Source organism: Drosophila virilis, chromosome 5, assembly GCF_030788295.1.
Source record: "Drosophila virilis strain 15010-1051.87 chromosome 5, Dvir_AGI_RSII-ME, whole genome shotgun sequence".
Taxonomy (NCBI): Eukaryota; Metazoa; Arthropoda; class Insecta; order Diptera; family Drosophilidae; genus Drosophila; species Drosophila virilis.
In genome coordinates this window covers 24,972,423-24,987,762 of record NC_091547.1, presented here as the reverse complement: position 1 = coordinate 24,987,762, position 15,340 = coordinate 24,972,423, and the positions used below count along the sequence as shown (strand labels likewise).

General features: G+C 42.0%; 4 protein-coding genes and 2 non-coding genes across 8 annotated transcripts; 4 read left to right on the top strand and 2 right to left on the bottom strand.

Annotated features, from left to right (window-relative positions):
* Positions 1–853: 853 nt before the first annotated feature.
* Roe1 (grpE protein homolog, mitochondrial Roe1) lies at positions 854–2,239 on the top strand. The gene is made up of 3 exons (XM_002058847.4): positions 854–1,143; positions 1,251–1,587; positions 1,657–2,239. The coding sequence occupies exons 1-3, from the start codon at positions 1,058–1,060 to the stop codon at positions 1,915–1,917; spliced, it is 684 nt and encodes a 227-aa protein (XP_002058883.2). The 5' UTR covers positions 854–1,057; the 3' UTR covers positions 1,918–2,239.
* A 378-nt stretch (positions 2,240–2,617) lies between these two features.
* link lies at positions 2,618–3,934 on the top strand. The gene has a single exon (XM_002058848.4). It carries the CDS (start codon positions 2,674–2,676, stop codon positions 3,841–3,843), a length of 1,170 nt encoding a protein of 389 aa, XP_002058884.1. The 5' UTR covers positions 2,618–2,673; the 3' UTR covers positions 3,844–3,934.
* A 92-nt stretch (positions 3,935–4,026) lies between these two features.
* On the top strand, positions 4,027–6,004 carry LOC26531915 (zinc finger protein Paris). The gene is made up of 2 exons (XM_015169266.3): positions 4,027–5,311; positions 5,376–6,004. The coding sequence occupies exons 1-2, from the start codon at positions 4,731–4,733 to the stop codon at positions 5,986–5,988; spliced, it is 1,194 nt and encodes a 397-aa protein (XP_015024752.1). The 5' UTR covers positions 4,027–4,730; the 3' UTR covers positions 5,989–6,004.
* A 155-nt stretch (positions 6,005–6,159) lies between these two features.
* garz (Sec7 domain-containing protein garz) lies at positions 6,160–13,709 on the top strand. Of its 3 annotated transcripts, none has more exons than XM_002058849.4 (10): positions 6,161–6,546; positions 6,613–6,811; positions 6,997–8,012; positions 8,128–9,096; positions 9,313–9,521; positions 9,581–9,807; positions 9,871–11,107; positions 11,163–12,223; positions 12,306–12,427; positions 12,629–12,794. In XM_002058849.4, exons 1-10 carry the CDS (start codon positions 6,445–6,447, stop codon positions 12,647–12,649), a joined length of 5,163 nt encoding a protein of 1,720 aa, XP_002058885.2. In that variant the 5' UTR covers positions 6,161–6,444; the 3' UTR covers positions 12,650–12,794. The 3 variants fall into 3 exon arrangements, with proteins under 3 accessions (XP_032293302.1, XP_002058885.2, XP_015024726.1); XM_015169240.3 differs by lacking the exon at positions 12,306–12,427 and adding an exon at positions 12,946–13,709 and having other exon boundaries at positions 6,162–6,546; positions 12,629–12,882; XM_032437411.2 differs by lacking the exon at positions 12,629–12,794 and having other exon boundaries at positions 6,160–6,546; positions 12,306–12,551.
* A 435-nt stretch (positions 13,710–14,144) lies between these two features.
* Positions 14,145–14,216, bottom strand: TRNAH-GUG (transfer RNA histidin (anticodon GUG)). The gene has a single exon. It is a non-coding gene; the product is annotated as a tRNA-His (tRNA).
* Positions 14,217–14,855: 639 nt separating this feature from the next.
* On the bottom strand, positions 14,856–14,927 carry TRNAH-GUG (transfer RNA histidin (anticodon GUG)). The gene has a single exon. It is a non-coding gene; the product is annotated as a tRNA-His (tRNA).
* Positions 14,928–15,340: the final 413 nt, after the last annotated feature.

Below are 15,340 nucleotides of genomic sequence, written 5' to 3'. Positions count from 1 at the left end.
AAAATATATACAATACATGCATACAACTTGTATTTACATACGTACGTAAATATACACAGACATGGATACATTGTTCGCGTCATGCATGTATGCATGTATGTATGTATGTATATTGTAAGATACTCTATTGAATAAGCACACATTTTCGTACTTTGAATTTTAAAGATTCCTACTCCAAACAATTGTACAACGCCTTTTACAAAACAAGGCGATTCTTACCCTATTCGAGAGTACCCTACCTAAATATACCACGCACATGGTTCTATCCCAAATAAAAATTTTATAAGCGAATTCCTGGACATCTTGGCGACAGATCGACTCGGTTATTTATACTAATCAAAAATGTTATATTTGCATGTATATTTACAATAATAGATTAGAATGCCCCTTTTTCCTATATTTATGGTTGCTGGGTATGAACAAAATTTGCATTTTTCACAACAGACACTGCATACATTTTGGTACACATATATGTATGTATGTATGCATGTATATATGAGCGTATATGTGTACGCACACATGCAGGCCTCAGCAATTTGCTACAGTTTTCGGCGTGTTTGCGCCCAAGATCTACATGTTTAATATTTTTATGTTTTTGTATGATTAATTGCTTTCACCCGGCGGCTTACGCGTGTCAAGTGCAGGTGAAACAATTAGAAAGACTTCAAGGCAATAACTGCCTTAACTAAACTGCTTTTACGCATAAGTAAAGACCAGTCACGTTAATTATATGGTTTTTGATGATAACATAAACCTTTGCAGCAATATTTGTGGAAATTCAGTGTAAGTTGTTTTTTTTTTAACTAAACAACAATTCAACATTATATTTAGTCAAAGTTGCCTGGATACGATCATTAGCCTCGAATTTGAATAAACGCTGTCAAACTGAAAAAAAGCTCAATGCTGCGCACAACATACCAATTGAAATTTGGTATTTTGTATATCGATAACAGCTTTCGATTAATCAGCAAGCGCTCCGGCAAAATTTATTCCTGTGAAGTTTTTATTCTAAGAGCAGTGAAAAGTTGCATAGTTTTTTAAGAAAACGAAAACATCAATGGCAACAAAAGCGTCTTTAACATTGCCAATGCTAGCCAATCGCTTGAGCAACATTCGGCCCGTGGCAAGCACAAAACGTTTGAGGTAAGCCCCATTGATATGTACCGCATGTGTCTCTTTCTGTGACGTAATTACATATATTCAGTTGGACGCACGTTATCATCATGCTTTCTTTTTGTACCAAATCGCAGCAACTTACTTCGCTACTCCCAACCACAATTGCTGCGCGGATATAGCACGGAAAAGCAGCAGCAAGCAGTGAGTGATGAGACCGCTGCAGCGGAACAAAAAAAGACGCTGTCTCCGGAAGTCGAGCGGCTGACGCAAGAATTAGCGGCAGCAAAAGAACAAAACAGCGAACTTCTAGACAAATACAAGCGTGCGCTGGCTGATAGCGAGAATATGCGCACACGACTAAACAAACAAATTAACGATGCCAAAATCTTTGGCATACAAAGCTTTTGCAAGGATCTACTTGAAGTAGCCGATACACTAGGGCATGCAACTCAAGCAGTACCAAAGGAAAAAGTATGTTATATTTAGCTTATATCCATAGCCCCATCTTTCCAACTCAATGCTTTTGGTTCAAATACTTAGCTAAACGGCAATGCCGATCTGAAGAACTTATACGAGGGACTAACAATGACACGCGCCGCGCTTCTACAGGTGTTCAAGCGTCATGGTTTGGAGCCTCTGGATCCCATCAACCAGAAATTTGATCCAAATCTACACGAGGCATTGTTTCAAAAGGACGACGCTACAGTCGAAGCCAATACAGTTGTAGAGGTTACCAAACTCGGTTACAAACTGCACGAACGTTGCATACGCCCCGCTCTTGTGGGCGTGTCGAAATGCTGATAGCTGTTTTGCCAGCGGAAATCCTATGTACTTGCAGAAAAACACACCATTTACATAGTATACCTTACATTATTTGCAAATTTGTCTTAGGTGCAAAATTCATGTACGTTACTTGGTAAATACATATAAGTTCCCCTATGTACAGGGAATTTTCTTAAGAGTTGGCAAAATTAGAATTCACTATTAATTTTAGCCAGCGATTCCCTAGTTTCTAAGTGCTATTAGGCCCTTCAGTGTACAACACATTTTTACCACAGACGTTGTCGCTGCATTGGTAATTTAAGAGCTTTAAAGTTATTAAACTATTTGGTTTGTTTTCAAATTGTTATGTGTTTGAATTAGCTAGGTAATACCCATTCTAATTACTTGTGAAATACATAATACATGAATAGCATTTATTTTTATTATGTCAACGTGAGATTGTTAAGAAAAACAAAACCGAAGAAAGCTGCGTGTATTTTGATCACATAAATGTAAATAAAACCCTATATATGAAATTTGTAAAAAGGTAAACGTATTTAGGTAATAAAGCAGGTACCTATTGAGTCTCGGCGAAAATTCAAAGGAAACTGAGAATTTGTAGGATACAGCAGGTAGAAAATCGTCATCTCGAACATTCGTGGAAACACAATAAAGAAAATTCCACGAAGCTAGGGCAATACACGAATAGAAAAGGAAATAGTTTTTCCAAGGCTTTTGGGAATACGGGACCAGTGATATTTTATTAGTTGTTCATCGCACGTCGAATCGAGCAGAATGTTCGCCCGGTTACTGAAATTCGTCTTGCAGTTGGCCTTGCTGCAGTGCATTAGCGGACGTTTGTCCGTTGGGGCAAAGTTCTACGGGCAACCAAGTGAAATAATTGTAGACAATGACAAGCCCCGGCTGAATTCAAAGCTTCAAAATGCACTTTATTACAATATACCCGTCTATAAACTTATCAATCCGAGCACTGGTAACCCAACAGCGAAAACAACAATGCCGATGGTCATCAGCGAGTATCCCAGTGATGTGCTCCATATTGCCCGGACTAGGCTGGGGCTGAAGCGCATGGACCAGCTGCCCAGCATCAGTGAGCTTGGTAAGCTGCTGGGCACTGGCAACGCCGATGAAACCATAAAATACGTGCGCTTTCTGATGTCTAATGATCAGGGAATAGAGCTGATGAAGACCTACTTGGAATCGTTTGACTATGAGCAAGCCGCTAACGATAACACGCCTCGAGAGAAAGATGACGAAAGTGACAATTTTACCAACAATGCAGATATAGATGTTGACTACGATGAGGCGACCTCCAAGCTAAATATACCAACAAAAATGAAGTCGTCAAATTCGGAATTGGAAGAGGCTAGTTCAATGCAGAGATTTAATGAATTTGTGAAACAATACAGTTTCTGGCCGGGCAGTAGTACAACACCCAGGCCTTTGCCGTACAAGCGTGTGTTGATGCCACCTGTTCAGCCAACTCAGCAGAGACATGGACCAGCTATGCGTCCCGTACTCGTACGGCAGCCATTGCCTTATCACTTTCCCGTTCCATTACGTTCCGCATTGATGTCGCAACCCGTGAAGTCTACGTCAATGCCAACTTTAACCAACAGCACCACGAATTCGAATCGATCCACACACGACATGAAGCCGCCGCACCTAAACACACCTAAACAGGCAGAGATGCCATCACCGGATCACGTGGCGCCGCACGTTCAGCAGCTAGCGCAAATGGCCAACATTTCCCCCCAGGTGCTGGACCAGTTTCTGCAGCAACAGCCCAAGCTGGCCGAGTTGGCCAAGCGTCTTAGTCGACTGCCCCTGGTGCAGCAGCACAGCCAAACTATTGACTCCCAGTTACTTCTGGCCGTAAAAACAGCCCTGTTCCAAGATGAAAATCTGAAGAGTTTGCTTGGAGCATCGCAGACATTAAAATAAGCCCCTAGCTACCATAATAATAAACCATAATCTAAAGTATAAATATAGTCTGTAGTCTTACTCTAAATAAAAAATACAAGCTATAACCCTATTTTAAAACATGTGGCGACACCTCAAAACGCAAAGGCCGTGGAGTTTGTCGGCCAATGCATTATTAAATGTCGTCTGCTTATTCTAGCGTTGCCTTGCATAACTGTCGCCTAGTAATCTATCGGCGACAATTTACTGTTGAACGCATAACTAGTAACCTATGTAATTGTTGTTGAACTTGAGCATGAATGTGTGTTTAACAATTTAAAGAAAATGATGCGCCAGATATTAGCGCAGCACTTTGGTAAGATTGTTAAATTACTCTTTGTCCATGAAAAATAGCACCCGAAAGATTTGGTTACTAATCTAACGAGCGTGCATTGGACAGCAAATCATTCCGGCTTGGTATCCTAAACTAAATTTCAACTTTATTATTGTTCAGATTAAGCATGAAAGTGTGTTTAACAATTTAAAGAAAATGATGCACCAGATATTAGCGCAGCACTTTGGTAAGATTGTTAAATTACTCTTTGTCCATGAAAAATAGCACCCGAAAGATTTGGCTACTAAACTAACGAGCGTGCATTGGACAGCAAATCAGTCCAGTATAAAAATATTGTAAAGTTAATTTTAATTCCTAAACACAACCGCGTGGTCGCCGTGAAAAATGTAAATTAAAATTCTTCTGTTATAGTGGTTATACATAACAGCGTCGCCACCTTAACATATGTCTTAAATAACGCCAGTAATTAAATTTATCGATACTATCGATAGTCATTGTAAACTGTTATTGAATTTACCAATTATCAACACTGTTTATAATTCCGCTAACACAAAAATTGTTTATACACATTGTGATGGAAGATATGGACGTGTGCCGAGTTTGTATGGCCAGAGAAAGTGGCCCTTCTGTAAAATTAATAAATATATTTGACTGGAGCCCTGAAGTTGCAGTAATGGAAGACGAGATAGGGATAGGCAGCACTAGACTTGATGACATGCTTTACGAATGCACCAACTGCGAAGTCAAACTTGACGATGAGCTACCAAAGAAAATTTGCATGCGCTGCGTTATAGACGCCCAGCAAGCATTTAAATTTAGGCGCTTGTGCAATCATACTTACCATTTCTTTTGCCAGCTTCTTAGTGAGCGGCGGAACACTAGCTCTGAAATGGGTCAGAACGAACGCTCGGCGACAATAAGGAGACAGACATCCAATACCGGTGAGGTACTTGCCACAACCGTTGAAGATAGACTTAGGAGCATGGAAACGCGTTGCTTAAAGTTGGCGGAAGATGACGGTAAAGAAACCAACGTCAATTTAAGAACACATGATCGTCTTGATATTCGCAAAATGGATTTAGGACTCATCAAAATAGAGAGTGAATTGAGAAGTAAGACCATAGGAAACCAGGACACCCAGCAAGGGGAACTGAAGTACGAATTGTGCAAAATTACCTAACTATTGAGTTTTTATTTTATCTGGTTATATATCCCACAGTTACATGGATGAGAATGGCGGCAAAGACATGTCAAGTAGTATCGATCGTCCATATAAATGCCCCCACTGCTCAAAGGCCTTTGCTCAAAACCAACATCTCAAGCGACACATCTTTGGACACATGGGTAAACGGCCATATAAGTGCCCCCACTGTCCAAAGGACTTTGTGCAGAGTCACCATCTTAAGCGACACATCTGCACTCACACAGGTCAACCGTTTAAGTGCCCACACTGTTCAAAGGCCTTTTCTTTAAAGCATCTTCTGGCCGAGCACATACGCGTGCATACCGGCGAACGACCATTTAAATGTCCGCATTGTCCGAAATCATTTACCCAAAATCCCTATCTTGCGGCGCATATTCGCAGACACAAGGGCGAACGGCCTTATCAGTGTCCCCAATGTCCAAAGGCTTTTGGATTAAAACACATACTCCAGACACACATCCGCGGACACAAAGGAGAACGTCCTCACCAATGCGAACACTGTTTGAAGGCATTCACCCAGAAATGTAATCTGAAGATGCACCAAAGGCGATGTCCAGCAACGGGAGTAAAGCATACTAAAATAATTGAGAATTTAAGTAACTGTCCTACTGAAACTTTATTAATATAACGAATTATAAAACTGTGTTGAACTTTTATTTGTCATCCGTACCAAGTCGAAGTAGCGGTTTAAAGACACTTGTTTTAAAAATTGGTATCGAAAATTGAAATCGAAAATACCAAAAATATCGATATATCGACCTCGCATCAACAAATCTGGCAGGGTTGCTTCTGTATAAACTAAAGCAGAACATACACGTCGTAAACGTCACCAAAAACGTAGTCGAAAACAAATTATTGACAAATTTCGTATTATTAAAATGTTTAATTAAACGTACACATTTGGCGCGTGTATGTGTGTATGAGCGTGTATGTGAGCTTTGCTGTGTCTAAGCGGCAGGAAAACATATGTATGTACATATGTGAGAAAAGAACTGCAGCAGCGGGGTTTTCAACAATTTGTTCGTTGCGTGCCAAATTCTAAAAGGTGGAAGCCAATAAGGTGCAATTATTGAATCTGGACACAATGTCACTGCCAGGCAACGGTATTTATGTGGTGCGCGGTGAAATGGCCACACTCATGACAGCCATGAGACGTGGTACGCGTTGGAATGCAACAGCCTACGTGGTAAGTTCCTGACATATACATATGTATATATTTACAAAGAACATTGGCAACCTAATAATATTACAGGATGATGAAAAGGACGCCTTGCTGAAACTGTTCATCGATCTGAAGCAGGTGCTGAATCGCATTGAGGACTTACGTTTGATTGAACCGAACGTGTTTTTGGCTCCATTTTTGGAGGTAATTCGCACAGCTGAGACTACAGGACCATTAACGAGTCTCGCTTTAGCCTCGGTCACCAAATTCTTGTCATATGGCCTGATTGGTATGAAAAATATTTTAATTACAATTTTTCAATAATAATCCAATATTTTATTTATGATAAAAAAAATACAACCATAGCTATGTTTCTGTGTTTGGCAATCCTTTGTTGTCTTTGATATCAAAGAACATTTTCGTTAACACAAACTTTAATTCTTTTTAATAATTAAATATGTTTCTGCAATTTAGATCCCACAACACCAAATCTGGCTGTGATTGTAGAGAAGATTGCGTATGCTGTCACGCACGCCCGATTTATGGGCACCGATCAGTCTTCGGATAGTGTGACATTTATGCGTTTCATTGAAGTGTTACATGCTCTGATCCGTAGTCCAGAGGGAGTCGCCGTTAGCAATGAGTCAATGTGTGAGGTGATGCTCAGCTGCTTTAAAATCTGCTTTGAGCCGCGCCTTAGCGAACTGCTACGCCGCTCCGCAGAGCAATCACTGAAAGACATGGTGTTGCTGTTCTTCATGCGCCTACCACAGTTTACGGAGGACTGCAGCGACACTGTACTTCAGAAGCGCTTTACTATTTACGAAGCCGCTGGTGCATCCACAGAGAAACAAAAGTCCAAGGCACAGTCCGCTTTAGCTGTGCAACGCAAGTCATCTACAACCGAGGAGCCGCCTCAAACGCCGCAGAGCACGCTAGTGGTGCCCACTCATTTAAAGGCGCCCATACTTGCTACGACTCCTGCTTCTCCAGTAGGCAATATTCTTGATATGCAGGGCAAGATCGCGCAAACTCCCACCACAACAACAGTTGTTAACCATGCTGGCGATCCTGGCAGTGTAAGCAATGCTCAAATAGATGTGCCAACAATTCAGGTGGACACCACAAGACCTGAGGAGCCAACTGATGGGGAAGACGAGCCTACACTGGCCACGACTACCGCATTAATCGATGCTAACAGCAGCGAATATATTAATTCGGTAGGCGTGCGATTTACCCAGCAATCGTCTACGCAGAATACAGCCGATTTGTCAGCAACTCTCACGCCGTATGGGCTACCCTTTATCCAGGAACTGTTCCGGTTTCTTATCATACTATGCAATCCGCTGGATAAACAAAACTCGGACAGCATGATGCATACTGGTCTGAGTCTGCTTACCGTTGCCTTTGAAGTGGCTGCCGACAACATTGGAAAATATGAGGCACTGCTAGAGCTGGTCAAAGATGATTTGTGTAGAAATCTAATATCGGTGAGTTAACCATGAATAACTAGACTAGGATTTTGTATATTCCTGGCATATTATTTCGCAAATAGCAAAATATTGACATTTATTTTATATTAACAATATCTTTTCTCTTCAATAGCTCCTAAGCTCAGAGCGCCTCAGCATCTTTGCTGCTGATTTGCAACTTTGCTTTTTGCTTTTTGAATCGCTGCGCGGACACCTAAAGTTTCAGCTAGAGTGCTATCTTAAGAAATTAAGCGAAATTATAGCGAGTGATAATCCGAAAACTCCCTACGAGATGCGCGAACTGGCGCTGGACAATCTGCTACAACTGTGGCGTATTCCCGGCTTTGTCACCGAACTCTACATCAATTACGACTGCGATCTGTACTGTACGGACATGTTCGAGAGTCTTACTAATATGCTGAGCAAGTACACGCTCTCAGCAACTAATGCAGTCTACAGCACGCACATCATCTCCATGGATACCCTGATCAGTGTCATCGATTGCATCGAATATAATTGTGCTGCCGCGAAAAGCAACAACAGCGCTAACAACGCGCTAGTGCAAACTCCTACGACAGGTGTTGTTGGGAGTCGTCATTCGCGTCATAACAGCGGTCTTGAGGGTATTGTAATTGACAATGGAGAGGAGTATGTAGAAAACATCTCGAGCTTTATCAACAATAGCTCACACCGTTTACGACTACAGTCAGGAGGCGAGGGTGGCAATATTACTAGTGAACAGCTGGCCAGCGTTAAGGAAAAGAAGCGTCTATTGTCCAAGGGAACGGAGTGGTTTAATCAGCGACCGGACAAAGGCATTCAGTACCTGCAAGAGCATGGCATTCTAAATGCTAAGCTTGATCCCATGCAAGTAGCACTTTTCCTGCGCGAGAATCCAGGGCTCGACAAGAAAATGATTGGTGAATACATCTCCAAAAAGAAGAACGTGGACTCTAAAATTCTTATCAATTTTGTGGACTCGTTTGATTTTACTGGACTTCGCGTTGATCAAGCGCTACGTCTCTACTTGGAAACTTTCCGTTTACCCGGTGAGGCTCCATTGATATTCCTCGTCTTGGAGCACTTCTCAGATCATTGGCATGTAAGTATACGTTTTAAGTCAATTTTTAATTTATGCACTTATTTTTTTATAATTGGACGAACACACAACAAGTGGTTCCAGGTTTTTAAATCACTTGACCATAGCAATGTTTGGAGAGACGCACAAATACATTTCATGATAAAACTATAACATTTTCTAAGTTTGATTATGTGTCGACTTTTCAACAACTTTTATGAACTGTGACTTGGTTTACAGAATCAAAACAAGGAGCCGTTTGCCAATACAGATGCCGCCTTCCGCTTGGCGTATGCCATCATCATGCTAAACATGGATCAGCATAATTCTAATGCTAAGCGTCTTAATGTACCTATGACCCTAGAGGACTTTACAAAGAATTTACGAGGCTTAAATGGCGGAGAGGATTTTGATCAGGAGATGCTAGCGCAAATCTTTAATGCCATCAAGTGAGCAGAAGTTCAATTGATAATTTGAATATTATTCTATATATTATTTATTACTGCAGGAACGAAGAGATTGTTATGCCCGCCGAGCAGACTGGTCTCGTCCGAGAAAATTATTTGTGGAAGATGCTGTTGCGTCGTGGCGCTACCCACGACGGTTACTTTCACTACGTAAACGATGCTGCCTACGATGTACAAATCTTCAATATTGTATGGGGCGCCTCACTAAGTGCACTGAGCTTTATGTTTGACAAGAGCACCGAGACGGGTTATCAGCGAACACTAGCAGGTAAGAAATACCCGGCAAAAAGGGCACAATTCACTGAAATGTTTTAAAACGTTCTTTTTGCAGGATTTAGTAAATCGGCAGCTATATCGGCCCATTATAATCTACATGCGGACTTTGATGCGCTTATACTGACCCTGTGCAAATTTACAACTTTGTTGAGCAGCGTAGAGCAGCATGAGCCAGTGCCAGCCAACAATGAAATCCAACTGGCAGTTAATTTTGGTCTGAATGCCAAGGCGCAAGCGGCAATGCGAACCGTGTTTCTCCTAGTGCACGGCTATGGTGACAGTCTGCGCGACAGCTGGAAGCACATTTTGGATCTGTTTCTTCAACTGTTTCGTCTAAAACTTCTACCCAAAACACTTATCGAGGTAGAGGATTTCTGCGAGCCTAATGGTAAGGCTATATTGATATTGGAGAAACCCCGGGAAAAGCAGGAGTCGGGTCTGTTCTCCAGCCTCTACTCTTTTATCAGCTCTGAAGGCCAGCGTGAGCCCACCTATGAAGAGCAGGACTTTATCAAACATGGCCGGAAATGTATTAAGGAGTGTCAGCTAGAGCAAATGCTGCAAGAGTCAAAGTTTGTCCAGCTGGAGTCGTTAAAGGAGCTTCTTAGATGCGTACTGTCTCTATTGAAGGTACCAGAAACACCTAAATCCTCTGCTCAGGGCTATGCAGAAGATATAACCGTATTTTGGATGGAGTTTCTTGTCAAAATTGTGGTTCATAATCGGGATCGCATGATTCCCCTGTGGCCAGCTGTGCGTGATCAAATGTTTCTTTTGCTGCATGCCAGTGCTCAGAACGGCTATGATTATTTACTTAATCGCTGCATTGTGGCTGTGCTGAAGCTGGCCATCTATTTGATGCGCAATGAGGAGCTGTGCCCCGTTGTCCTGCAGTCGCTCAAGAAGCTGTTATCACTGCAGCCGGCACTGCTATTGCGGATTTCGAAGCAAATTTCCATTGGCATCTACGAGCTGCTTAAAACCTCTGCCCAAAACATCCATTCAGAGCAAGACTGGCAGATTATTTTTAATTTGTTGGAATGTGTCGGTGCTGGAGCTGTTCCGCCTAATTTTGAAGTTGGAATGCAGTTAGCAATCCCGCCCAATGGAAACGTCACATCAGATGGTGCGTTGAGTAGCGAAGACGATGTAACTACGTCTCTCGAGCGCGGATATACATCTGACTCGGAATTGAGTAAATCAGCGTCTGCAGCACCACCACCCACGTCAAGTCCCAGCACTGAGAACTGGATACTGGTTGGCAAGGATAGCGAGTTGACCACAGCATCTCGGTATGTTCTACTTTTAGTCAGTCTTTTACCCGTATGCTTAAAATTTTTTTTATAGGCCGCAGTCGCCACCCAGCTCCGTCGCACCTGTAAGCACACTGATGTTTAACTGCCAGCTACTAGACCACGCGCCCTTTGCGCTGTTTAAGTGTTGGGATTCTCTTGCTTTCATCGTGCGCAGCGTAGCTCACATCACGCCATACAACTTTGAGGCCTGCGTGCGTTGCATTCGTATCTTTGTGGAAGCGTGCAGAGATGGTGGCATACACCAGCGTCGCAAATTTGAAGTCAATGTCAAAAAACGTAACTTAAAAAAGCGGCAGGAAAGCAGACGTGAACCAGGTGTAGTTAAGTCTACGTCCACGGGTAACTTAAATTCGATGGTTGGCGACATTGGCGAAAATCATCCACCAAATGCTGCGGAACAGGAGGATTTGGCTCAGCGCTACGAGCAGTTGTCCATCCAGTTACTGGACCTCATGTACACATTGTACACGCGCACAGCTCAGATCTTTCGCTGGTGGGCTGAGGAGGGTTGCACGGTGCCCCAATCGGCGGCGCTGTGGACGTCCGGTTGGTGTCCGCTGCTGCAGGGTATCGCAAGGCTTGCCATGGATCGCAGGCGTGAGGTGCGCACGCATGCAATATCCTGCCTCCAGCAACGGGCGTTGTTGGTGCATGATTTACAAACGCTGTCGGGCGCTGAATGGTGCTCCTGCTTCCAGCATGTGCTCTTTCCGCTACTGAATGAACTATTGCCAGATAGCGCTGCTACCAGTCAGCTAGAAGGCTCTCTGTTGGAGGAGTCACGCATACGCACCGCCACTATTATGTCAAAAATGTTTTTGCAGCACCTGACGACGCTTATAGAGTTAGGAGCAACCTTCAATGAGCTGTGGCTCGACATATTGGACTACATTGAACGATTCATGAAGGTCGGCTCTGACACGCTCTCAGAACAGATGCAGGAGATTCTTAAAAACATGCTGCTGGTGATGCACTCTGTGCGCGTGTTTCATAATCAGGACGGTACACTTCAGCAAGCTTTATGGGAACTTACATGGCGGCGCATTGGCGAGTTTCTGCCAAATCTGAAAACGGAGCTGTTTCACGATGAAGGTGCGTCGGGTGTTTAGTCGAATGTCCAGCCAAGCCTTAAGGGGCCACCCCGTTTTAATTTCCGGTACCTGTCCGCCTGCAGATTTGGTCTCGCCAGCCATTTCGCTGGACATAACAAAAATCACTTATGAACATTCCATGTCATTGCCCTTGCCGGTGCGCAGCTACGACCTGGCAACGTTCTCGACGGCCACAGCTAAAAGTGTGGGTTTTACCAATGTTCCAGTGCAGATTAAGAGGCAGAAGAAACCCTGGGCCCGTTTACGTTTTAAGTTTAAGTTGCTCAAGGGTTTGGCCAAGAAGATGAAATGAAATGTTATTTAGTTTGTGCCTTTAAATTGATGTTATTGTTCCTAATCTATTTAGTTATCAATTAATTTAAATCTCTAACTGCTCGTTTTGCAGGCAAGAGAGCCCAAACATTGACAAACACTGCAACCGCTCAACAGATGTTGTCTGCGGCCGTTCTGCCTAGCCAAGTACAGCAGCACACGGAGCCGAGTGTCAACCCTACTGTTGATACTGCTGCTCTTGTGACTGGTGTTGTTGCCACACCCTCGTTGGTCTCATCACCTGTTGAATCGCCACGACGCAGCATCATTCTTCAGCCGCCACCGACGGAGGCACTGCAACAAGCGCCCAGCTTTACATTTGCTCAGGTGAACTTGTCTATGCCCTTAATATTGCTTCCTAATTAACTTAACACTTTGCCTGCTCCTTAGCCGATATTGGTTCCTCCACAACAGCCTACGGAACTGGAGTCTCTCGTCAACAATAACACATTACTGCCCGATCTGATCAATGAGGCAGCTGTAGCGGCTGGAGCTCACGCCAATACGTACACAACACCCGTTTATAGTGCGGAAGTGCCCATTTCTACACCCATCGTCAGCAGTCATAGCTATGCTATTGAGCTGCCAGCTACGCCGCCAAATTCGGTCGAGCATCAGCAGGGCCTGCATCAGCAATTCCAATATCAGCAGTACCAGACGCAGCAAACACATACACATACACCAAGTAATGTACCCCTTAGCCATCTTTTGGCTTCCAATGCATATCCATCGCTGCCCAAGATGCCGAACGCAGCCATTGTGCACAGTTTCGTGCCAGTCTACGAGGCGCCAGAGGTGGTACATACTGGCAATGCTTCAGACATTTATGAGGAATACGTGCAGAACCCCTATAATATAACTTTACAGCAGGCACCGCAGGATCAACAACCACAGCAACAGACTGCTGAGATTGTGTTTCCAGCCGTTGCATCGCCCGCAAACTACTTTAATGCCAATGTCGATCCCAGCACCATACCGCCCGGCTCTGAACTGCTCTATGGGCAGCAATGAGCAGCCAAAGTGAAGATAGCTTTTAAAGCTCTTGTTTCAGATGGAAAATCCCATATTTGTTTTCAGTCATTTTAGGCGTTTTATTTTGTGTATTTTTTGAAAAGAAAACTTGCAGTTATATAAAACTTCTTGTAATACAATTATTATTATTATTTTTTTTTTTTACACATTCCGCGGGTGTACATGGTTGATTTCTAAATGTGAGTTCATCGTAAGAGTATCTAACAGTTTCACTAATTCGAACGCAATTCGACGTACATATGCAAAATGATAAAGCTTTATGCCACTGTTTTAATTACGAGGAATAGTTTTTATAATAATTAGAGAAATATTTATATGAATATATCGTATTTATGTTATGCAAAACGGCAATTGTAAATATCAAAACCCTAAATATACAACTATTAATGCATATGCTAAATAAAACTAGTTTTTACAAAGAAAAACTGCTTTTCTGAGATTTTTACACCTCGCACCAAACTTTTTTAAGTAAAGCGCAGATTGACTCCGATAAAGCAAAAGAGAATTCAAATTTATAAAATAATAAGCCTCGACTCCGTGACAGTGAGTTACATCACTGCCGTGACCAGGATTCGAACCTGGGTTACCACGGCCACAACGTGGGGTCCTAACCACTAGACGATCACGGCTACGTCTGGCTGTTGAAACGCATCGTCAAAATATCTAAACAAATACAAAACATACAAACTTTTTTTCAAGTTTAAATGTTTTAAATCTTTCTATAAATTATGACAATCACTAATTCTTATGGTGCGGCCTATACATTTAGATTTGTATGCATTCAACAAGGCTCCGGTAATAAGTTAAATATTTTTAATTAAAGTTCACAGAGTTTTATTTAATTAATGCAACAAAAATATATTACGAAAACGAAATTTGAATACATCCACTGAACAACGTTTGCCAAAAACATTAAAAGTAATCAGTGTCGAGTCAATACTGTAGCAGGGCGCGGTGGAGAAAAAAACAAGATGGAGTTAAACTGAATCGATATGGGCTTTATCAAACGGACAAAAAGATATTGAAAAATACTGTGGTCGTTTGACACACTTAATTAACACTAGTCTACAAAGTCAAGTAAAATATTTATTCAGTAGGATTAATGTGGGATAAAATATATCCATTTATTTCATTTTAATTGGTATTTGTTTCTAATGTGTATGAAACTAACTTAGTATATATAATTATTATATTAAGACATATGTATTTTAATATAATAAAAATGAAAAAAAACAATCCGATTCCGTGACAATGCAGGTTTACAGCATTGCCGTGACCAGGATTCGAACCTGGGTTACCACGGCCACAACGTGGGGTCCTAACCACTAGACGATCACGGCTACATCGGTTATGTTGCCCGACCGACTAAAGTCAGGTCTTACAATCAATCACACACATACACATTTGTGCATATGTGAAAGACAGACAAAAGCTATATGGCTATTGAATGCAGTTTGATTTTACAAAATCGCTTCAGCAGCTACAATACTAGCAATGACACAAACACTTTTCGTGAAAATTAGAAAAAACGTAATTGAAAAATAGATGGCGCTTTGGTTGCGTTCAAATGGGACAATTTCCTTGTTTTCATGAATTAACATGACATGTTAAAATATTGATGTATGTATAAAATTCAGCCTTAGAATAGGAACAATTTAAAGTAAAATATGTTATTATGTATTAATATTAAAATGAGACTGGCGTCAAAAAATATTTTGTATCCTATATTTGTTCTAGATAGCACTATAGAGAC

Bases quoted from the DNA above. Each gene is read 5' to 3' on its own strand.
- garz (XM_015169240.3), top strand. From the start codon at position 6,445: ATGTCACTGCCAGGCAACGGTATTTATGTGGTGCGCGGTGAAATGGCC. The intron at 11,108-11,162 runs GTATGTTCTACT...TTTTTTTTATAG, and splicing joins GAGTTGACCACAGCATCTCG to GCCGCAGTCGCCACCCAGCT. The intron at 12,224-12,628 runs GTGCGTCGGGTG...CTCGTTTTGCAG, and splicing joins GGAGCTGTTTCACGATGAAG to GCAAGAGAGCCCAAACATTG.
- Roe1 (XM_002058847.4), top strand. From the start codon at position 1,058: ATGGCAACAAAAGCGTCTTTAACATTGCCAATGCTAGCCAATCGCTTG. The intron at 1,144-1,250 runs GTAAGCCCCATT...ACCAAATCGCAG, and splicing joins GCAAGCACAAAACGTTTGAG to CAACTTACTTCGCTACTCCC. The intron at 1,588-1,656 runs GTATGTTATATT...TCAAATACTTAG, and splicing joins AAGCAGTACCAAAGGAAAAA to CTAAACGGCAATGCCGATCT.
- link (XM_002058848.4), top strand. From the start codon at position 2,674: ATGTTCGCCCGGTTACTGAAATTCGTCTTGCAGTTGGCCTTGCTGCAG.
- LOC26531915 (XM_015169266.3), top strand. From the start codon at position 4,731: ATGGAAGATATGGACGTGTGCCGAGTTTGTATGGCCAGAGAAAGTGGC. The intron at 5,312-5,375 runs GTACGAATTGTG...TATATCCCACAG, and splicing joins ACCCAGCAAGGGGAACTGAA to TTACATGGATGAGAATGGCG.